Here is a 23014-nt window from a genome sequence, read left to right as displayed (position 1 = left end):
TCTATGCATCTGGATCTGTGTGTCTGTCTGTGTGTGTGCGGCTCTGCGCGCCTCCCCAGGTCTAGTTACAAGGACTGTAACACCCTGCACTTGCCCATGGAGCGTTTCTCCCCCGTGAGGCGCTTCTCTGATGGAGCCACCACCATCCAGGCCTTTAAGACCCACCTGGAGAACAGCAGCCTCATCAGGCAGCTCAAACAGGTACTGTACACCCCCACCTGGTTCTATACACCCCCACCGGGCTCTATACACCCCCACCCACCGGGCTCTATACACCCCCACCCACCGGGTTCTATACACCCCCACCCACCGGGCTCTATACACCCCCCCACCGGCTCTATACACCCCCACCCACCGGGTTCTATACACCCCCACCCACCGGGTTCTATACACCCCCACCCACCGGGTTCTATACACCCCCCACCCACAGGGTTCTATACACCCCCACCCACCGGGTCCTATACACCCCCACCCACCGGGTTCTATACACCCCCACCCACCGGGTTCTATACACCCCCACCCACCGGGTTCTATACACCCCCCACCCACCGGGTTCTATACACCCCCACCCACCGGGTTCTATACACCCCCACCCACCGGGTTCTATACACCCCCCACCCACCGGGCTCTATACACCCCCACCCACCGGGTTCTATACACCCCCACCCACCGGGTTCTAACACCCCCCACCCACCGGGCTCTATACACCCCACCCACCGGGCTCTATACACCCCCACCCACCGGGTTCTATACACCCCCACCCACCGGGCTCTATACACCCCCACCCACCGGGTTCTATACACCCCCACCCACCGGGTTCTATACACCCCCACCCACCGGGTTCTATACACCCCCACCCACCGGGTTCTATACACCCCCACCCACCGGGTTCTACACCCCCCACCCACCGGGCTCTCACCCCCACCCACCGGGTTCTACACACCCCCACCCACAGGGTTCTATACACCCCCCACCCACCGGGTCCTATACACCCCCCACCCACCGGGCTCTATACACCCCCACCCACCGGGTTCTATACACCCCCACCCACCGGGTTCTACACACCCCCACCCACCGGGTTCTATACACCCCCACCCACCGGGCTCTATACACCCCCCACCCACCGGGTTCTATACACCCCCACCCACCGGGTTCTATACACCCCCACCCACCGGGTTCTAACACCCCCCACCCACCGGGTTCTATACACCCCCCACCCACCGGGTTCTATACACCCCCACCCACCGGGTTCTAACACCCCCCACCCACCGGGTTCTATACACCCCCCACCCACCGGGCTCTATACACCCCCCACCCACCGGGCTCTATACACCCCCACCCACCGGGTTCTATACACCCCCACCCACCGGGTTCTATACACCCCCCACCCACCGGGCTCTATACACCCCCACCCACCGGGTTCTATACACCCCCCACCCACCGGGTTCTACACACCCCCACCCACCGGGTTCTATACACCCCCACCCACCGGGCTCTATACACCCCCACCCACCGGGTTCTATACACCCCCACCCACCGGGTTCTATACACCCCCACCCACCGGGTTCTATACACCCCCCACCCACCGGGCTCTATACACCCCCCACCCACCGGGTTCTATACACCCCCACCCACCGGGCTCTATACACCCCCACCCACCGGGTTCTATACACCCCCCCACCCACCGGGCTCTATACACCCCCCACCCACCGGGTTCTAACACCCCCCACCCACCGGGTTCTACACCCCCCACCCACCGGGCTCTATACACCCCCACCCACCGGGTTCTATACACCCCCCACCCACCGGGCTCTATACACCCCCACCCACCGGGCTCTATACACCCCCACCCACCGGGTTCTATACACCTTATTTACGTAAGTATTCAGACCCTTTGCTATAAGACTTGAAATTCAGCTCAGGTGCATCCTGTTTACATTGATCATCCTTGATGTTTTTACAACTTGATTGGAGTCCACCTGTGGTATATTCAATTGATTGGACATGATTTGGAAAGGCACACACCTGTCTATATAAGGTCCACAGTTGACAGTGCATGTCAGAGCAAAAACCAAGCCATGAGGTCGAAAGAATTGTCCGTAGAGCTCCGAGACAGGACTGTGTCGAGGCACAGATCTGGGGAAGGGTACCAAAAAATGTCTGCAGCATTGAAGGTCCCCAAGAACACAGTGGCCTCCATCATTCTTAAATGGAAGAAGTTTGGAACCACCAATACTCTTCCTAGAGCTGGCCGCCCGGGGGAGAATTGCCTTGGTCAGGGAGGTGACCAAGAACCCGATGGTCACTCTGACAAAGATCCAGTGTTCCTCTATGGAGATGGGAGAACCTTCCAGAAGGATTGGCCCTTTAGTAGCTCAGTTGGTAGAGCATGGCGCTTGTAACGCAAGGGTTGTGGGTTCGTTTTCCACGTGGGGCCAGTATGAAAAATGTATGCACTCACTAATTGTAAGTCGCTCTGGATAAGAGTGTCTGCTAAATGACTAAAATGTCAATTGGATCACACAAAATAATAATACAACCATCTCTGCATCACTCCACCATAGTAGAGTGGCTAGACGGAAGCCACTCCTCAGTAAAAGGCACATGACAGCCCGCTTGGAGTTTGCCAAAAGGCACCTAAAGGACTCTCAGACCATGAGAAGCAAGATTCTCTGGTCTGATGAAAACAAGATTGAACTCTTTGGGGACAAGTCTCTGAATGTCCTTGAGTGGCCCAGCCAGAGCCCGGACTTGAACCCGATCGAACATCTCTGGAGAGACCTGAAAATAGCTGTGCAGCGACGCTCCCCATCCAACGTGACAGAGCTTGAGAAGATCTGCAGAGAAGAATGGGAGAAACTCCCCAAATACAGGTGTACCAAGCTTGTAGCGTCATACCCAAGAAGACTCAATGCTGTAATCGCTGCCAAAGGTGCTTCAACAAAGTACTGAGTAAAGGGTCTGAATACTTCTGTAAATGTGATATTTCAGTTTTTTTAATACATTTGCAAACATTTCTGAAAACCTGTTTTTGCTTTGCGTGTAGATTGATGAGGGAAAAAAACAATAAACTATTTTAGAATAAGGCTGTAACATAACAAAATGTGGCTAAAGTAAAGGGGTCAGAATGCTTTCCGAATGCATCTCACAGCCTCCCGAAAGACATAGCATTTTTATGTTTTCTTCTTTCACGAGAGACTAGTCCTGATTTACCCCTACCTGCAGCTCCTAAGCATAGTCTTGCCTAGTCCTGCCTTACCCTGTACCTGCTCCAATGTATCTACCTGCTGCTCCTACATAGACTGCCCACAACCCCTGGGGCGCAAGTGTGAATGCCACACAAGCCTCCCTTGACGTCATCCACTTACTTTCCACGTACTTCCTCTTAGTTTGTTTTCATACACAGTGAAAGGACAGACGTGCTGGGTTAGATTCAGAGACTGAGCCTCTTTAGAGTAGATTCGGTGTAGAGTCAGTGTGTACATCTCCACCTGGTACTGTACTGGTGTTTAATGCCTGGCCCCTGACGTCCTCTATCGTCATACCAAACAGTCTGGCCTCATTGGAAAGTATTTTGTTAATGCATTCGGGGAAAAGAGCGGGTCTTACTGTGATTCAATTAATGCCTTTGTCACAATACAATCACTTGCAAACGCACGTAGCTAGATCGCTTGCCAAGTGCTCTACTTTTACCTCTGGAAGTTCCAGGTGGTGTGAAACACATTAACTGGCTCTTCATTGAGATCCCATCGTTTTATATGCCTCTTAATTCTCATTCTCTCACATCCGTGCTGGTCCTTATTTACCCTACCCACCTGATCCTGCTGGTCCTTATTTCCCCTACCCACCTGATCCTGCTGGTCCTTATTTACCCTACCCACCTGATCCTGCTGGTCCTTATTTACCCTACCCACCTGATCCTGCTGGTCCTTATTTACCCTACCCACCTGATCCTGCTGGTCCTTATTTACCCTACCCACCTGATCCTGCTGGTCCTGCCTTACCCTGTACCTACCTGCTCCATTGTATCTACCAATGTAGAGATGGGGTGCAGACACCAAAACGCAAGTTTGTTCTTGCTTAGTATGTATACTTAAAGACCCCTCTCTCCCATTCATCTTCTTTTCCCAGAAACCATACCATTCTACCATTCCCAGACACCAAAGACATTTTTAACTTCATTCAGTATTTTTCCATGTAAAGAACAAGTCATCAATGTACTTTTTCCAGCTTTTTTTGTCCAGCTGTTTTCTACATTCTCTCACCTGCACCTCTACACAACGCTGAGGCTGGCTGAACTATATTGAAATATGTAACTTACCAAAAACAAACGTTACTTATTTGGGTAAGCACTGCAGCTCCTAAGCATTGTCCTGCCTTACCACATATGCTTCTGTTTTATTGTATCTTCCTTCTGCACCTAATTGTGCAGACAGCAGCCTACATAAATGTACAGGCTGTAGATGCCCAAGTGTGAACAAGTGTCCGTTGTCATCCACTTACTCCCACTTAACCTTCAATTAGTTTGATTCCATACACATTTAAAGGACAGATCGTGTAGTGTTTGATTGAGACACTGAACTGCTTTAGCCATAGAGTCAGTATGTCATAGGCATAGATCCAAGGTGGGGGCAGCGCGGTGGGTATCAAGAGGTTAGAGGTCCCTGGCAAAGGCAGGATGGATATAGAGGGCTTAAAGGCAGGTTGAAGGGGATATTGGGACTAGCCTAGGGTGCTGGCGTCACTAGGGCGGTAATTAGGGGTAATCTCACAGACTCAAGTTTCAGATGGTGATATGGTCAGAGTAAACACTAGGCTGCTGGGTCACGGTGGTGAGCGTCAACACAAAATCAGCTGCCATTGATGTTGACGGCACCTTTGCCCTCAGTCAGAGCTAAAGTCATCTCGGCACCCAGAACCAAATCAGCTAGCCTTGTCCCAGATCTGTTTGTGCTATCATGTCAACTCTTTGTCATGCCAAAAGGATAGCACAAACAGATCTGGGACCAGGCTAGATATCAGCTAATCGATTTAAAAGTTTAATGTCAAGGCTGTGATGAGAGACTAGCACTAGAGAAGTAGCGGAGGGATCTCCAAGGTCATTTTAACAGTGCACAACAAAGTAATAGGGAAAATTCTATATTGACGATTTCAGAACCTGTCTGTATTATGGCGTTAACAACGATTTTAGAAGTGTAAGGAAGGACAACATGCCTTATATACAAACCTCATGAACTCTGAAATGGATTCAATTAAATTCAAAAAGCTTTATTGTCCATCAAATATACAGTTGAAGTCGGAAGTTTACATACACCTTAGCCAAATACATTTAAACTAAGTTTTTCACAATTCCTGACATTTAATCCGAGTAAAAATTCCCTGTCTTATGTCAGTTAAGATCACCACCTTATTTTAAGAATGTGAAATGTCTGAATAATAGTAGAGAGAATTATTTATTTCAGCTTTTATTTATTTCATCACATTCCCAGTGGGTCAGAAGTTGACATACACTCAATTAGTATTTAGTAGCATTGCCTTTAAATTGTTTAACTTGGGTCAAACGTTTCAGGTAGCATTCCACAAGCTTCCCACAATAAGTTGGGTGAATTTTGGCCCATTCCTCCTGACAGAGCTGGTGTAACTGAGTCAGGTTTGTAGGCCTCCTTGCTCGCACACGCTTTTTCAGTTCTGCCCACAAATTTTCTATAGGATTGAGGTCAGGGCTTTGTGATGGCCACTCCAATACCTTGACTTTGTTGTCCTTAAGCCATTTTGCCACAACTTTGGAAGTATGCTTGGGGTCATTGTCCATTTGGAAGACCCATTTGCGACCAAGCTTTAATTTCCTGACTGATGTCTTGAGATGTTGCTTCAATATATCCACATACTTTTCCTTCCTCATGATGCCATCTATTTTGTGAAGTGCACCAGTCCCTCCTGCAGCAAAGCACCCCCACAGCATGATGCTGCCACCCCGTGCTTCACGGTTTGGATGGTGTTCTTCGCTTGCAAGCAACCCCCTTTTTTCCTCCAAACATAACGATGGTCATTATGGCCAAACAGTTCTATTTTTGTTTCATCAGACCAGAGGACATTTCTCCAAAAAGTACGATCTTTGTCCCCATGTGCAGTTGCAAACCGTAGTCTGGTTTTTTTATGGCGGTTTTGGAGCAGTGGCTTCTTCCAGGTTATGTCGATATAGGACTCGTTTTACTGTGGATATAGATACTTTTGTACCTGTTTCCTCCAGCATCTTCACAAGGTCCTTTGCTGTTGTACTGGGATTGATTTGCACTTTTCGCACCGAAGTACGTTAATCTCTAGGAGACAGAACGCGTCTCCTTCCTGAGCGGTATGACGGCTGCGTGGTCCCATGGTGTTTATACTTGCATACTATTGTTTGTATAGATGAACGTGGTACCTTCAGGCGTTTGGAAATTGCTCCCAAGGATGAACCAGACTTGTGGAGGTCTACACATTTTTTTCTGAGGTCTTGGCTGATTTCTTTTGATTTTCCCATGATGTCAAGCAAAGAGGCACTGAGTTTGAAGGTAGGCCTTGAAATACATCCACAGGTACACCTCCAATTGAGTCAAATTATGTCAATTAGCCTATCAGAAGCTTCTAAAGCCATGACATCATTTTCTGGAATTTTCCAAGTTGTTTAAAGGCACAGTCAACTTAGTGTATGTAAACTTCTGACCCACTGGAATTGTGATACAGTGAATTATAAGTGAAATAATCTGTCTGTAAACAATTGATGGAAAAATTACTTGTGACATGCACAAAATAGATGTCCTAACCGATTTGCCAAAACTATAGTTTGTTAACAAGAAATGTGTGGAGTGGTTGAAAAACAAGTTTTAATGACTCCAACCTAAGTGTATGTAAACTTCCGACTTCAACTGTACATAAGAAGGAAATGGCCTTTTGACATGAGACAAAGAATTGATTTGAATCGATTATCGTTGGATGGGGTATTCTGAGTGAAAGCGACAGCAAATAATGCTATTCATTATATTTCGGGTTCCACTGTCTTTCTTTGTGTGGTCTCTAACGACAATATGTTTGTTGTGTGTTTGTGCGCGTATGTGTACCAGGAGTGTGAGCAGCTGCAGAAGATGTACGCTTGCCCACAGGACGAGAGGCTGCTGGAGCACACACAACAACAACATTTCCTGTACCAGCAGGAGCAGCAGATTCTACACCAGCAGATACAGGTCACTGCGATACACACTACATGGACACACACACACATACATACACTGCATGGTTCGTATCAGCGGGAGCAGTGTTTTCTACACCAGCAGATGCCAGTCACTATGACCCTTTTCTGTAAACACATGCCATTATGCGTTCCTAAATTGTTTTTCCATTGGCTGAATCGTTCTCTCCATTCTGCAGGCCCTGTCTTTAGGGCACGGCGAGTGCCAGCCCAGTCATCTTACCCACCAGCTCCAGAGGTGAGAACAACACGCACCCTGAGTTGTCAGCACCCGCACACTCTGAGCGAGAGACTAATGATAATCATTAGCGACTAAAAACAAGCATTTATTTTTAGGCACTTAGGTTCAAAATAACACACTCAATGGCAATAGTCTGCTAAACACATGGAGTTTAGCTCAGAGAAGCTCTACCAACAAGCCAGGCTTTTGTGCAACTCTATTGATTTGAGTGTTACTTACATCCTTGTCTGTTCTCTCCCTTCCCTCAGGTTGCATATCCAGCCCTCCAGCCCACCGCCTACACATCCCAGCAACCACCTGTTCAGACAGCCCAATCAGAGTCCCCCTCCAACAGCGATGATGCAGGGGCATGGTGAGTTCTAACTCCACCCCTTAGCCTTACTTGTCTTTTTATTGGACTAAAGGACTGAATGATAAGTCAATATGACTAAATTGTTAAGGATCCCTTATTAGGATTAAGTGATGGTTGAAATAACCCGTTTGTAGGTACAGTAGCTCTCTCCTGACTGACTGATCTCTCCCTCCTCCCCCCAGGTGTGCCATCAGTGGTGCAGTACCAGCACGCCCCCGCCCTCTACCAGCCCTCCAGCGGGAGTCCCCCCCCCTGCGGCCTCCGCCCCGTCACCCTGCCCCCCCAGCAGCAGCAGCCCAGCTCCTCCTCCTGTGGCGGGGGCGTCCCCATGCCCCAGCAGCAGGTGACTATCCAGGTGCAGGAGGTGGAGCTGGGAGGGGGCGGGGCCCTTCAGCGCCAGCAGCAGGCTTTCCTTTCCACGCCGTGCACCCACCGGGTCCTGGGGAAGCAGCTGAGCGCAGACAACGCCGAGACCCACAGGTGACCTTCACGCTGCTGCTGGCCTGTGGGTCTGACCCGTCATGGCTGTTTCCCTTTGCACTTATTGATTTCACTTTTTCTTTTCCTGCCATCACTTTTCTTAAACTTTCATGTTCTTCAACTCTGTGTTTTGGACTTTCTCGCATGTCCTCACACTGTGAATACCTCCATTTCATCTATTTAAAATAAAAAACACATTTAGTTTTCATCATGTTCAGTTATTGTACATTTCAGTCTCTCATACCTCGGTCAACCCTAGGAAGCCATGTTCCTGAGCCCAAAACTCACTCACAGTACAGTTTTATAAACCGTGTTGCCCGTGGTGTGAATATTTTAGTTTTGGGCTTGTATTATTTGGGAGGGAGGGGGGGGTTTAGAGGCAGCACAAGGTGCATCCTCAATGGCAGCCAATTCACTATATACTGAACTACTTTTGACCATGTGCCCTGGTCAAAAGTACTCTATATAGCAGGAGTATCAAACAAACAGACCCGTAAGACTATTCAATACAGCCCTTTCGAAAACGAAAGCTAGACAGTCAGGGAGAAAAAAAAATAGAGGGTTATGTTATCTTTTGCACATTTTGACTGCGAGGAAATATAATCAATATTAGGTGCGGCCCTCGGGGCCTCTGTGAAGACCGAATGCAACCTGCGGCGCAACATTTGTTTGACGCCCCTGCTATTTAGGGACACAGAGGGTCTTACACCTGATAGGTTAGTGGATTTCAGACAAATTCTTGTGGGTTTTTACATTGAGAAATACCATTGTTACCAAAGTGTTTTGATAACCCCAAAAACCTACTTGGCTGAAAAAGAAGACATGTCACCGCTGAATCCTCCACTGAGATTGGCTGACTAAATGGACGTAGGTGGTGAGATGAATACTAGTGCTAGAAGTGTCACTCCAGCTGGTAGCAACACTGTAGGAACTGGGAATTTCTACAACCAACAGTCTGTGTGTTGTATTTCTATGTTTAGCCTAGACCACGTTCACTGAGAGGGGGTGACAAGCTTGGCGGTTACCTCATTTGATTTTCCTGTCATTTCCTGTGGCAAAGCAACAGAATTTGTGTATGTATTTCCCATGATTACTTGCACACCCCTCAGTGGACTTGTGACCTTTAATCCGGAAGGTTTTATGTGCTGATTATGACCCATAATAGTGGGTCAAAGTGTTGTAATTAAGATGTAGAAGAACATGTAGAATTGTATTGTCGTGTTAGAATCACGTAGACATATTTTGTGTTTTGTCATACTTCTCTCACCTGTTTATAAATAACTCATTTATTTATTGTATACTCCCTTAATCCAAAATACTTTATCTCAATGGTGTATTAGTTTTTTTCCTCTCAGAACTCTCTCAGTATTTGCAAGAGTTTGTCTTGGATGAAACATTTTGTTGTTAGTGGCATTAGCTGACTATCCCCCCTCTCCCCTGGTCCCTCCCTCCCCAGTCGCAGCCTCGGACGGTTCAACACATACGACCAGGCCGCCTTCAACCCCCATCTGTTCGGCGAGGGGTCTCGGCCATCGGGGGTGGTGGGGGGCTACAACCCCTACCTCCAGGGGACCTCCCTCAAGGTGCCAGGGATGGAGGGCTACCAGGGTGGGGTGGTCGGTGGGGCCGGAGGTGGGGGCTACGGGAGCCCCTCTGCCCTGCAGCAGGCTCTCCTCTCCCCCACCCCCCTGGAGTACCGGCCCCAGCAACACATCACCCCCACCCTACAGGGTCTCCTCTCCCCCCGCCACTCCCTAACGGGCCACGCCGACCCCCGCCTGCCCCCCCAGGACCTGGCCTCCCTGCTGAAGAGGCAGAGCCCTCGGCCAGCACCCCCCACGCCCCCCAACGTGCCCCAGGACTACACGGAAATGCTGCTGCTGCGCCAGCTCGGCCAAGGGGAGTCTCTGGAGCCAGGGAGCTCTTATCACCACCACCTCCAAATCAGGCCCCCAGACGCCCAGCCCCCCAGCCTGCCCCACTCGGAGAGCATGGAGGAGGATAACCTGCCGCCCGGCTACCATGAGGGCCTCCTGGCCAAGACCCAAGGCTGTGGGGACGGCCATGACCTGCTGGGCCCCCCCCGGGGAGGGACGCCCCCCTACAACTCCCCAACACACAGACACGCCTACATGAGGAGCACCACCACAACCAGAGGTAAGGGCCAAGCAGACTCAACCACAGGAATAGAATGACTATTTCGATTCTGTAGATTCTATTTCTATGGTCTCAAACAGCTTTCATATCCCTGTATGCTGATATTCACATGCTTTTTACACACTCCTGCTTCGGTCACGCAAACTACGTTCTACATTGTTAACTTAGCAACTTCAGTAATCCCTCCCTCCCTCCCCCTTCCAGACAATGAGCATGTTGACTGCAGGACCCAGGGGCAGCAGGGTATGGAGCAGGGCGTGCCTGACCGTAACGGAGTGGGTTACTCCACCAGGGGCCCCCAGGGGGACGGCTATCGGCCCCGGGGCCAGCTACAGCGCCACCACACCATCCAGACCTGCGACGACGCCTATGTGAGTCTCTCACGGTGCCGTCTGGGACCGTAGAAATATAATCTACAGAATCTCTCAGCCTCTTGTGTAGATCTCAAAGGATTGGATAGTTTCAATGGATAGGTCTTAGTTTACCTAGCCTATCTGAGGGCACGATGGACCGTGTTGCTCACACCTATCCTTTCAGATCTGTATGACATGCCTAGGGGTAGGGACTAGGGGTTGATTTGGAATTGAACATTGTGTGTCTGTGCGTGCGTGCATTTATGTACTTAACGTGTCTTTCTGTATCACCTCAGGACCAGGCTGAGCCCATGTCTGGGATGAGCCTATTGGCTGGCAAGGCTCTGAGCTCCGCCCGCATGTCTGACATCCTCAGCCAATCATCTCTGACAGGAAGCCAGCAGCTCCACCAGCGGGAAGAGTCAGGTCAGTGTCATGTGCACATACACACACACACTAAACGGGGTAAAGTGAGTGAAACGTGGCACTCGGTCTGGTCTAAATAAAATGTGAACTCTTTAAAATAATCTCGATCACATTGCTAATATATAGTATAATAGTATATACCATTTTAGCAGATGCTTTTATCCAAAGCAACTTACAGTAGTACGTGCATATATTTTCTATTGGTGGTCCCAAAGGGAATCGAACCCATAAGCCTGGCGTTCTAAATAATATTTTATTGTGAAATACACCAGATAGGTGCAGTGAAATGTGTTGATTTACAGGGTCACCCATAGTAGTACGGCTTTTAGGGTAAGTGCCTTGCTTAAGAGCACATCAACAGATTTTCACCTTGACGGCTCGGGTATTCAAACCAGCGACCTTTCGGTTACTGTCCCAACGCTCTAACCGCTAGGCAACCTGCCGCCCAACTGAGCCACGAGGATCATACACATGCATTCACAATACCCACCAAATACCAATATCTGCATTGAATATGGAGGAGTTCTTCATACTGAAAGGCTGTGTATCTGTGTCTTTTCTCCTGGCAGTGTGTGACGTGGAGGGAGAGCTCCACGCTGCAGTCTGCTACCCGTCATCCTGCACCAGCAACATCCTTCATAGCTACAAACCCCCAGACCTGCAGTACAGCATGGAGCAGGCCGGGGTCTAACACAGGTAAGCACATGGGCTTAGTCTGCATCTCAAATGGCACCCTATTTCCCTATATAGGGCACTACTTTTGACCAGGGCTTTTGACCAGTAGTGCACTATAAAAGGAATCGGGAGCCATTTGGGACGAACCCTACAGTATGACTCTGTTACGCTACGCTCAGTCTACACAGTCAGTGACTGTCTTTACCAATGGTTGTCCACACCGTTGCCACTGTTTGTTAATGCTGTTCTTAGATCAGTTTGTCATTTAGTTAAAGCCTTCATTTAACCAGGCTGGTCATTTAGGACATGATTCTCATTCACAGTACTGACTTGGTTGGTCAAGAGGTGAACATGATAAAGCACAGTACTAGAACTGTTAGTGCTCCGAGCTAGGGGATATCGAGGGTGGTATTACCTTGATTCCTCACCTCCTCGCTAAGTGCATTGGAAGAGAAGGACCGTGGGGAGGAACCTCAGATCTGCTCTTTCAATGCATTTTGAGATGGAGGCAAGGAGAGAGGGCAAAAGGAATCAAGGAAAGACAATTGAGATTCACCCCTAGTGTTAACTCTGTCCCTCTGTGTTCTCTCTCTCCTAGGAGCGTCTTCTGTGTATAAAGGTCCATATCAGCCACCTGTGTTGAGCAGCATCACACCAAACCGCCATTGTCTGTCTGGAGGGGGCGTTGTCCGTCAGTCCTGGGGCCTTGGGGAGGGCAGGCAGCCTGTAGGCTGCAGCCCGGGGTGGGTGGGGGGGATTGGCTGGGCGAGGGGTGTGGGTCCAATGCCAGTATTCTGTTCTGCACAGCCATCTAGCAAGCATTGCCATCATTGGCTCTCTCCATTTCTGCTCTTCCATCCGATTGGATAGATTGGGCTCTGCCTCCCCCATTCACTTCTTCCTTCCTACCCCCTTGTGGTCCCACCCCGCTCTCCTGCCCCCCTTAACCCCCCCCCCCTAACTGTTGCCATAGCAACAAACTCATGCGCCTCAATGTCCCAGACATTCATACAGGCAAAACATATAGATAACATAAACTTACACATGCACACACTCAGCCACAAACCCAAAGTATTCACACCAAGTCTGTGCGCGGGGATTCCTGTGAGGTTCTGTCCGCTCCTCCCTCTCCCCTCCACTGTATTCCAGTGGACCATTCCGGAGCGGGCTGTGATCTCAGAGCCTATGAGGCTCTCTCTCAGTGACCCATTCCATTGGGCTTGCGGGGGTGGGTTTGGGTCAGGCTCAGGGGCGCTAAAAAAAAACAATGGAGCTCAGTGACATCGAGATCGCACAGCACAACCAGCTCTCATTTTTTATTTTAATTTCCTGTTCTGTCGTTCTTTTTCTTAATTGTTTTTAAAATTCATTTTTACGGCTAATGTTCATCTAGAAATTATAATAATTATTGTTACTATTATTGTTATTACTGTTTTCTGTAAAATACGTTTTATTGTTATTATGATTATAATGAGAATTATTATTAAAGGAAAAAAAAATGTTCTGTGTTGCAAGGAAGACAACATTTTCGTTTTGATTACTTAAGTAATTCTGCACTTTCGGTTCAAGCTATCTTTTATTCTTCTCCCTGTTTACCCTCATACTGCCTTCTCCTTTTTCCACTCCCCATCGCTCCCCTGCCCCCTCTTGTGTCAGTGACAGTGTGGCATTGTGGGTAGTTTTAACAGACATTCTTCCCCTTCCTCGCCTGTACAGCGACACCATGTATAGACCCCAATTGCAATTTCTGTATCACATTTTTTGGGGGGCATTTTTATATTGTTATTATTTGTGCTTTTGGATGTCTTCAGATCTTTTTTTTCTCTCTTCTGAATATTGAGATTTTTTGCCAAAAGAGTACTGGGAGAAGTCTCCTTCATTGTCATAAAAAAAGTTCTTATTGTTTTATTATCGAGACACTTGAAGAGGAGAGTAATTATTTGTGTTACTTTTTTATCATTTCAATCATTGATCTCGTCGTTGTTGTTATTGTTCTCTGTTTTCTGGGGTAGATTTAGCAGGCAATGGGTTATGGGGTGGTTCGGTGCTGGGAATGCAGTCATTGAAACGGAGGGGAACTAATATAGCTGACATATCATCACCATCATCATCGTAAGACATTTAGAGGTGGAGATGGACAGACCCCTTCTCCTCTCGCTTCCCAATCTGCAGTGGTACCCTCCGTCTCTGACCTCGTCGCCCCCTTATTGGCCGACACACAATGGACATTGCCTCTCCACCCGACTCTGGCCGCGCTACGGCCACATCCAAGGAGGAGACTACTACTCTGCACATGTGCTGCCCCCCTTTTCCATCTCCATCTCGTTCCCTACCTTCGTCACATGATCAGCGAGTGAGACCTACTCCAGCCCCAATACCGAATTCAGTCCTCCATCGCTTCAGAAATCAGGAACTGACCAGAAACAGAGCGGTTGCTTGAGTTTGAATGCAACGCAGTATGTACAGTTCAGATAGTGAGCGGAGGGGGTGGGAGAATGATCTGCCCCCTTATCCCTCCCTTGTCCGTAGGACTCCCAGTGCACCATGGTCCAGCGAGGGACTGTGAGTGTGTTGCTGATGAGTGACCACCTCATCGTTGTCCTCGTCCTTCTGTCTGGCATCCCTCTCATCGTCTGTAAACCAGCTCTCTGCTCGGCACCTGTATCCTATGTTCTCTTTTTCTAACGTTTATTTTGTTTTTGGGAGTACAAAAATACTAAAGTGCAACAACGATGATTAAATAGAATACCAACTGAAATGAATTAAATAAATATATATAAATAAATAATTTAAAAAGACAATGTGTTTGGGTGATGTTCAATACATTTAAGGAATCTGTATACCACCTGTGTATTTATGCTTGTTTTTTGTCAGTCTGAATGTCATACTGATTTTCTGACTCAATACAAATGATACAAGTTATTATAATGCAGCTGCTTGTAGTTGAGGAGCAGACTTAATGATGGTCAAACATGTATAAACATCTTTATGCACTATAGCAGGGTTGCGTTCCATTCAAATTCAGGAAGTAAACTGAAATTCCCACTAGAATTTGACTTTCAGTTTACTTCCACAATTGACTGAATTAAAAAATGATCAACCCTGCCATATACTCCAGATTTGACAGTCTATGTGATAGATGGGGCACAAACCTGAAATCCTCATGGGTAAGAAGAATAACTCCACAAGTTGTATTTGTGAGAGGTAAGGAAAGGACCTCTTTGCCCCTGACGCAGGAATCACTGTAGGGATGAATGGGGATCATTGGGTAAGCTATTGATCTACATCCCTCTACCTCAGGGCTGCAGTGCTCTGTGATCAGCTTCTTTGGTCTGTCTGTAGAGCTGCACTGCAGTGGCTTTTCAGGCAACGGTAGCTGAGCACAGATCTAAGGAGCCCTATAGTATGTAATAGGGGAGGGGCTGCGATTGGAAGATTGACAAGATTAATGGATAAGTGGATAACATCTAGTCCCTGTGCCTTAGTAGACTGACACCTTTCCCCCTCATCACTCCTTCCATCCATCCCTTCATTTTTCTCTCTCTCACACCTTGGAATACATGGTTACTGGCTCATTAAATGACAGATGCATTGCGTAGCTTGTCCTGTTTTCCTCTCTCTCCCTCTTTCCTCTCTCTCCCTCTTTCCTCTCTCTCCCTCTTTCCTCTCTCTCCTTCTCGTTGTCTGTGTGGCGACAGCATGACTGCCTGCGTCAGCCACTAAATGCTGCTCGCTGCAGTCAGAGGATCGTGTGTGTAGTTCAGTGAGCCAGGGGGGGCTGCCTCCCGTCTCCTCTGCTACCCTACCCAGCATGCATGGAGGACCGACAGGCTGAATCATCCCACCACCATCTGCAGACTGTGCCAAGGTAACACACTAACGTGTGTGTGTGTGAGAAAGAGGGAGAGATAAAGAGAAAATAAAGAATGGGGGAAGACAGATTAGGACTGTTACGTGTGTGTGTTGGTGTATCTGAGTTTGAAAGACAGTGCTGTGTGCATTGCTGTGTATGTATTTGGGCATGCATCCCTGCACAGCAGATTTAGTGTGTTGCGCAGAGTAGCCCTGGAGGTCTCACTCCTCTTGTCCATTACTCCCTTCAATCCAACATGCCTGTGCTTGTTATGATAAGCTTCCAGTCTTCTCTTTACTAGACTGACTGCATCATTGTTTATTTGGGGAATACTATTCCCATGCTGTCAGCTTTATGTATTGATGTCATGCTTACATGTCTGCTTTAGTGGAAGGCGCTGACACATTGATCATGTGACTATGATAATCCGTGATTAATAGCATCAGGCGTTTGTAATTTCTGGTGCTTTTTCACAAATTTGATTTGCATATATGTGGTGTGAAATCACTGATTTCTCCTTTAAACAGGCCTGTGTTTTTCATCTACTGATAGAGATCTACTCAGATGGTGTCCAAATCAGCGCATTACACTGCAGCTCCTTACAAATCAAAGTTAGACCGCCAGCAAATTATTGAATACTCTAGAGCCAGGGTCTATTTGTGAAGAGCATAATCAACTCTTTCTCTACCGCTCATCATTGTGTGTCTATATCCCCGTCGCAGTTTGGCTATTTGTGTCTTTCATCGACTGTTGTATCCTTTCTGATTGGCTGTTCCTGTGTCTTTTCATGGATTGCCCAGGAAGCTACTGCTCCTCTGTTGACATTGTCTGTTAACACTAGTTGTTTATCTGTCTCAACTTGTGTTCACCACATTCTCTTTGTCTCTCTTAGTGATCTATACTCTTTATCCCTGTGTGTTTTTACTGTCTTCGTCCCAGTCTCTTTCCTTCTGTCAGTGTTTTCTTGTTTCTTTCTAGGGCTAATGCAATTCTTATATGTCCATGTTCTCTCTCTCTCTCTCTCCATAGCTGACACTGTCCTATTTCCCTGTCTTGTTTCTGTCTGGATGTCTGTTTGTTTGTGCACCTCCTTGGCATTCTCTTGTCTGTGTAATAGCTCTATTCAGTCACTTACTACCAGTCTCTCTATCCCCGTGTGTGTGTGTGTGTGTGTGTGTGTGTGTGTGTGTGTGTGCGTGTGCGTGCATGCTCACGTAATGGCAGATAGCAGGTGTGTGTTGGTGGTCCTGTGGACGAGCATGGAGTGTGTGTGTCTGAGGCAGGGTCCAGGCACCACTGTCCTGCTGCTACACACCTTGGCCTGGGCATGGACAGGTCAGTAACAAGACTGGATCACAAAAACTAAGAGATGGAAAATATACCACCTCACAGAGTATACTACACAGTTCTTTATGAGTTACGTTATGTTGATGAAGATTCTCATGAGAAACCGATGAAAGGTACATTGAATTAGACACTGAGTTTCAAGTGCACATATTTTTTATATATCAACTTCTCTATCCAGGTGCCATCGAACATGCACCCAAAATTGATGGACGGCATCGAGCTGCACTAACACTGAAAGAGAATGTCACCCACAAGTTCAACTGCCAATCAGAGGGTTGGAATCCTCATGCACCGCCCCTGCTGACATGGTACCTCAACGGGGAGCGACAGAGACAGCCGTCGGACAAACGGACACCTGGGCGCCTGGTGGTGACGACATCACAGGAGGAGTCTGGGCTGCTGAAGCCAGACTCCAAGCACAACAGCACCTTCTCTCTGAGAGCCAGGAAGTGGGATAGAGAGCTGGTGTGTGCCGCCTCCAGCCCTCACAGTGGAGAGAGCTACAACGCCACCGTCACCCTCAATGTGCAGTGTGAGTAGGCTTGTTGAATGATCTACTGATGTTTTGTGGTGTGGGAATGTGTTTATATGATTATCTGTTGTGGCTGTTAAGGTTTCACTTACTTCTTGAATTAAGGTCACATAACCAAATACAGTATTAACCCCAGTCCTTCTGCTTACTCAGATATTGTCATTGGCCACAGTGCTAATATCAATATCCAATATGACCCCACTACAGTAGGTTATTTAAACCCAGTAGTATATTGAACTGATGTGATGCTCAGTTTCCCTGTATTTGTTCTGTTCCCCTACCTTTTCTATCCCAGTCCAGCCAGAGATTCTGCGTGTGAACGCTCACTACACTGAAACCTCAGACCCTGGCCTCTCCCTGGTCCTCTTTGCCTTGGTACGGTCCAACCCCCCTGCCCACATCACCTGGGTGGACCAGTCCGGTCAGCTGGTGGCAAACACTTCAGACTTCCTCGTCCTGGACTTGCGGAGCTACCCCTGGCTGACCAATCACACGCTGCGGGTCGCCCTGAGCAGCCTACCAGGGAACGTCTCCGTAAACGCCAGCAACAGTGTCGGTGCAGCTCAGAGCAACCTAGCTCTGGCAGGTCTGACATGTCAATATCACTTTTACCCTTTTCTCACTATCATGACGGCACGAACCAAACTGTCTTGCATATTTTCTTTTCAGCGAAGGGTGGATGCGTAACCAGGCCAGCTGAGCATAGCTTGGTTTGGCCCAGCTCGGTTAGACTTAGTAGTGTAAAAAGCCTATTTTTCACTGCAGTCCAGATCATAGGCCCCCTGTTTCTGTATTTTCCAGAGTTCCTCCAGTCCAGGGTGGAGGTGCCGGTGCTGGGCATCCTGACAGGGGGCGCTGTGGGCTTCATTACCCTCCTCTTCCTCAGCCTTCTGGTGCTCTGCCTACTGCACAAGAACAAGGGCAAGGCCGTCATCGGTGAGACATGGGAGCAAGGAGGGTGGGAGGAACTGTTGTATTTTGATGATACAATGAATGAGGTGCTTTAAGTCTCTGAAGAATGTCTGTGCCTGTTCTTTTTCAGATGAGCCAGTCGAGATTATAATGGCGCAAAAATGGTAACGTACATTATTTGGTTAGTCTGTCTGTTTGTGTCAGTTGTCAGCATAGTTATGTGTCTAAATGTGTCTTTCTTTGAATACGAAAACAAGGGGGAAAAGTATGAAAATGTATGCACTCACTGCTACTGTAAGTCGCTCTGGAAAAGAGTGTCTGCTAAAATGACAAATGTAATACCTATGTATTGTATTCATGCTCCTCTTTATATATTTACAGTACAGTACATAAGGCAAGTGTCTGTATAATAATGTACTTTACATGGGTGTATTAACTAGGAAACAAACGGAAGCAAACAGGCCAGAATGGGGATGGGTATACCTGAACTTATCCAATAAGAGACTGTCATTTTCGTTGCAAAGCATTTCGCTATGGTTTGCTACGGTGTGCACTAATGAATACACCCCATGATTCTTGTTTCAGTATCGAATCACCTAGTGTGAAGGTAGACAAGATAAACCTACCCAGAGAGAACATGTCTCTACCGTCCAACATGCAACTCAACGACCTCAGCACCCTGCGTAAAGGTAAGACACTACTGTTGAGAGACAGATACCTCATTAGAACCGAGGCAGAAATCTCATCAATGGTGCAAAGCAATTACAGAACAGGTGCAGGAAACAGAGTGGCCATTTTGGTGCCCTGGGCACTGGCACCTGTCCCTGTGGTCTTCTCCATGACTCCGTCCCATCTGTTACTCTACTCTACATCCCCATGCTGTCTCTCTATAGCACGAGAGGCCGCCAAACACCACCTTGGGGAGAAGATGAGAGAGGAAGAGGAGGATCTTTCTGCTGCCTACGCTGCTAGGGGTAAGACAGGGTTCAGAGGTTTAAGGTTAGCTTGCCTGTCGAATGGAAATGAGTTGGCCCAGTCTACACTTTCCACACTAATGTAATGTGTAACATATTCTCAGGCTGTTACGAAGGGTGTGAATGTGTTTATATATTATTGGATGTGTGTGAGCCTATAATTCTCGTTTGTGTGTATATACTGTGCACCACATACAGTACCAGTCAAAAGTTTGGACACACCTACTCATTCAAGGGTTGTTCTTTATTTTTTACTATTTTCTACATTGTAGAATAATAGTGAAGACATCAAAACTATGAAATAACACAAATGGAATCATGTAGTAACCAAAAAAGTGTTAAACAAATCAAAATATATTTTATATTTGAGATTCTTCAAATAGCCACCCTTTGCCTTGATGACAGCTTTGCACACTCTTGGCATTCTCTCAACCAGCTTCACATGGAATGCATTTCCAACAGTGTTGAAGGACTTCCCACATATGCTGAGCACTTGTTGGCTACTTTTCCTTCACTCTGCGGTCCGACTCATCCCAAACCATCCCAATTGGGTTGAGGTCAGGGGATTGTGGAGGCCAGGTCATCTGATGCAGCACTCCATCACTCTCCTTCTTGGTAAAATAGCCATTACACAGCCTGGAGGTGTGTTGGGACATTGTCCTGTTGAAAAATAAATGATAGTCCCACTAAGCCCTAACCAGTTGGGATGGCGTATCGCTGCAGAATTCTGTGGTAGCCATGTTGGTTAAGTGTGCCTTGAATTCTAAATAAATCACAGACAGTGTCACCACACACCATAACACCCCACACCATAACACCTCCTTCTCCATGCTTTATGGTGGGAAATACACATGCGGAGATCATCCGTTCACCCACACCGCGTCTCACAAAGATACAGCAGTTGGAACCAAAAATCTCCAATTTGGACTCCAGACCAAAGGACAAATTTCCACCGGTCTAATGTCCATTGCTCGTGTTTCTTGGCCCAAGCAGGTCTCTTCTTATTATTGGTGTCCTTTAGTAGTGGTTTCTTTGCAGCAATTTGACCATGAAGGCCTGATTCACACAGTCTGCTCTGAACAGTTGATGTTGAGATGTGTCTGTTACTTGAACTCTGTGAAGCATTTATTTGGGCTGCAATTTCTGAGGCTGGTAACTATAATGAACTTATCTTCATGAGAGCCAGTTTCATCATAACGCTTGATGGTTTTTGCGACTACACTTGAAGAAAGTTTTTTAAATGTTCCGTATTGACTGACCTTCATGTCTTAAAGTAATGATGGACTGTCATTTCTCTTTGCTTATTTGAGCTGTTCTTGCCATAGTATGAACTTGGTCTTTTACCAAATAGGGCTATCTTCTGTATACCCCCCTATCTTGTCACAACACAACTGATTGGCTCAAACGCATTAAGAAGGAAAGAAATTCCACAAATAAACTTTTAACAAGGCACACCTGTTAATTGAAATGCATTCCAGGTGACTACCTCGTGAAGCTGGTTGAGAGAATGCCAAAAGTGTGCAAAGCTGTCATCAAGGCAAAGGGTGGCTACTTTGAAGAATCTCAAATATAAAATATATTTTGATTTCTTTAAAACTTTTTGGTTCCATATGTGTTATCTCATAGTTTTGATGTTTTCACTATTATTCTACAATGTAGAAAATAGTACAAATAAAGAAAAAACCCTGAAATGAGTAGGAGTGTCCAAACTTTTGACTGGTAGTGTAAGTCCTTACATTGTTTTAAAGGTTGTTGTTGACACCCCCTCCAGGCTTTGCCCGGTACCCCATGGTGGGCTACATCTATAAGGTGAACAGCAAGAGCAGTGATGAGATCTGGCTCTGACTACTACGCCACAGTCCCACCACTGGGTGGTCAAACCACAGTGCAACCGGCCAATAGGAACCTGTGAACGACTGCCAGTCAGCCAATCAGCCGATCCCGTCTTCAAAAAGGACCAATAGAGATGTTGAGATGATAACAGGCGCAGACTAAGGGGAACCTATCAGGAAGATACTGTAGGTAGCTATCTCACTCTGATGTTGTCTAGATGAACCTATTACAGCAGGTAATCACATTCCAACTTGATTCAGTGAAAATCAGAAACTCAGAATATCAAGTCCTATGTTGATTGGTTAGTATATTTCAAGCTGACAGGTATAAATCTGTAGCCTGGTTCTATATCTGTTTGTGCTGTCTGTCTGTTTGGTGTGACAATATGTCACAAACAGATCTGGGACCAGGCTAATAACTCTGACTGCCATGGACTGAATTATCAAAGGGCGCAGTTGTAGAATCAAGTTAATACATTTAGATGGCTCTAAAAACCTAAACCGATACTCAGTGTGGGAAGTATACTGTACCAGTGCTTTAGATGGTTTACTGACACCTACCACATCTCCATATACTACAGTCTGTTGATCACACACCATAACCATGAACTCCTGTTGGATTACGGAATGCTTAATGTTCTTTGTATATCATAAGAATGACCAAAACAATGTATGTGAACTGATATATTTCTATGGATATATACATAAACAATAGATATTCCTCTAAAAGTATATAACATGTGTATATGTATATTTGTATTCATATGTGTATGTGTATAAAATACATCTAATAAAGATTAATATGACTATGGATATGACTATGGATGGTAAATTCTGCTTTTGTTTTTATTCAACCAGCAGGGGCACTAATCTTACCCTGTCAAGTACCATAGTTAAGATGGAGACTGAAGGATCAAATCAAATCAAATCAAATTGTATTTGCCACAGGCGCCGAATACAACAGGTGTAGACCTTACAGTGAAATGCTTACTTACAAGCCCTTAACCAACAATACCGTTTTAAGAAAAAAAGTGTTAAGTAAAAAATTAATGACTCAAAAATAAAAATAATTAAAGAGCAGCAGTAAAATAAAATAACAGTAGGGAGGCTATATACAGGGGGTACCGGTACAGTCAATGTGCGGGGGCACCGGTTAGTCGAGGTAATTGAGGTAATATGTACACGTAGGTAAAGTTAAAGTGACTATGCATAGATAATAAACAACGCAAATAGTCCGGGTAGCCATGATTAGCTGTTCAGGAGTCTTATGGCTTGGGGTAGAAGCTGTTAGGAAGCCTTTTGGACCTAGACTTGGCGCTCCGGTACCGCTTGCCGTGCGGTAGCAGAGAGAACAGTCTATCACTAGGGTGGCTGGAGTCTTTTACAATTTTTAGGGCCTTGATTTACACATAATGGTCTGTCTTCTTGTCATATTAATGCTGTCACCAGAGGACATTGGGGCTTTGCAGGTCAGGGCTGGGGGTCAGTTGGGACAGTGCAGGGCTGGCCTTGTTCACTGGTCCTGCTGTAGTAGAGCCCAGGCTAGTGTTGGCCCATTTCAGTGTGCTGAGCCAGTGGGAGGAAATGCAGCCTCAGTCTGATGGAAATTGTAATGACCTTTACATATGACAATTATATCTCAGATTGTGTTAATT

The 23014-nt window shown here is 46.9% G+C and overlaps 2 protein-coding genes across 4 annotated transcripts in view; both read left to right on the top strand.

The window, feature by feature from the left end:
• LOC121567484 (serine/threonine-protein kinase SIK3 homolog) overlaps positions 1-14705 on the top strand; it is a 45906-nt gene extending 31201 nt beyond the window's left edge. For both annotated transcript variants that reach the window (XM_041877558.2, XM_041877557.2), the window contains 10 exons: positions 60-201; positions 7101-7220; positions 7405-7463; positions 7715-7818; positions 8001-8298; positions 9755-10455; positions 10660-10826; positions 11105-11234; positions 11804-11930; positions 12508-14705. In XM_041877558.2, coding sequence (XP_041733492.1) covers positions 60-201; positions 7101-7220; positions 7405-7463; positions 7715-7818; positions 8001-8298; positions 9755-10455; positions 10660-10826; positions 11105-11234; positions 11804-11925 — 1843 coding nt within the window. In that variant the 3' untranslated portion in view covers positions 11926-11930; positions 12508-14705. The remainder of the gene's footprint in view (positions 1-59; positions 202-7100; positions 7221-7404; positions 7464-7714; positions 7819-8000; positions 8299-9754; positions 10456-10659; positions 10827-11104; positions 11235-11803; positions 11931-12507) is intronic.
• Positions 14706-15340: 635 nt separating this feature from the next.
• LOC121568274 (transmembrane protein 25) lies at positions 15341-22155 on the top strand. Of its 2 annotated transcripts, none has more exons than XM_041878831.2 (9): positions 15341-15777; positions 16991-17097; positions 17288-17641; positions 17937-18227; positions 18443-18577; positions 18684-18717; positions 19139-19242; positions 19447-19527; positions 21299-22155. In XM_041878831.2, exons 1-9 carry the CDS (start codon positions 15725-15727, stop codon positions 21370-21372), a joined length of 1233 nt encoding a protein of 410 aa, XP_041734765.1. In that variant the 5' UTR covers positions 15341-15724; the 3' UTR covers positions 21373-22155. The 2 variants fall into 2 exon arrangements, with proteins under 2 accessions (XP_041734765.1, XP_041734766.1); XM_041878832.2 differs by having other exon boundaries at positions 15342-15777; positions 16987-17097.
• Positions 22156-23014: the final 859 nt, after the last annotated feature.

This window comes from Coregonus clupeaformis, chromosome 6 (assembly GCF_020615455.1).
Source record: "Coregonus clupeaformis isolate EN_2021a chromosome 6, ASM2061545v1, whole genome shotgun sequence".
Classification (NCBI taxonomy): Eukaryota; Metazoa; Chordata; class Actinopteri; order Salmoniformes; family Salmonidae; genus Coregonus; species Coregonus clupeaformis.
The sequence above is the reverse complement of the archived record's forward strand: the minus strand, read 5'-3'. Positions and strand labels throughout refer to the sequence as shown.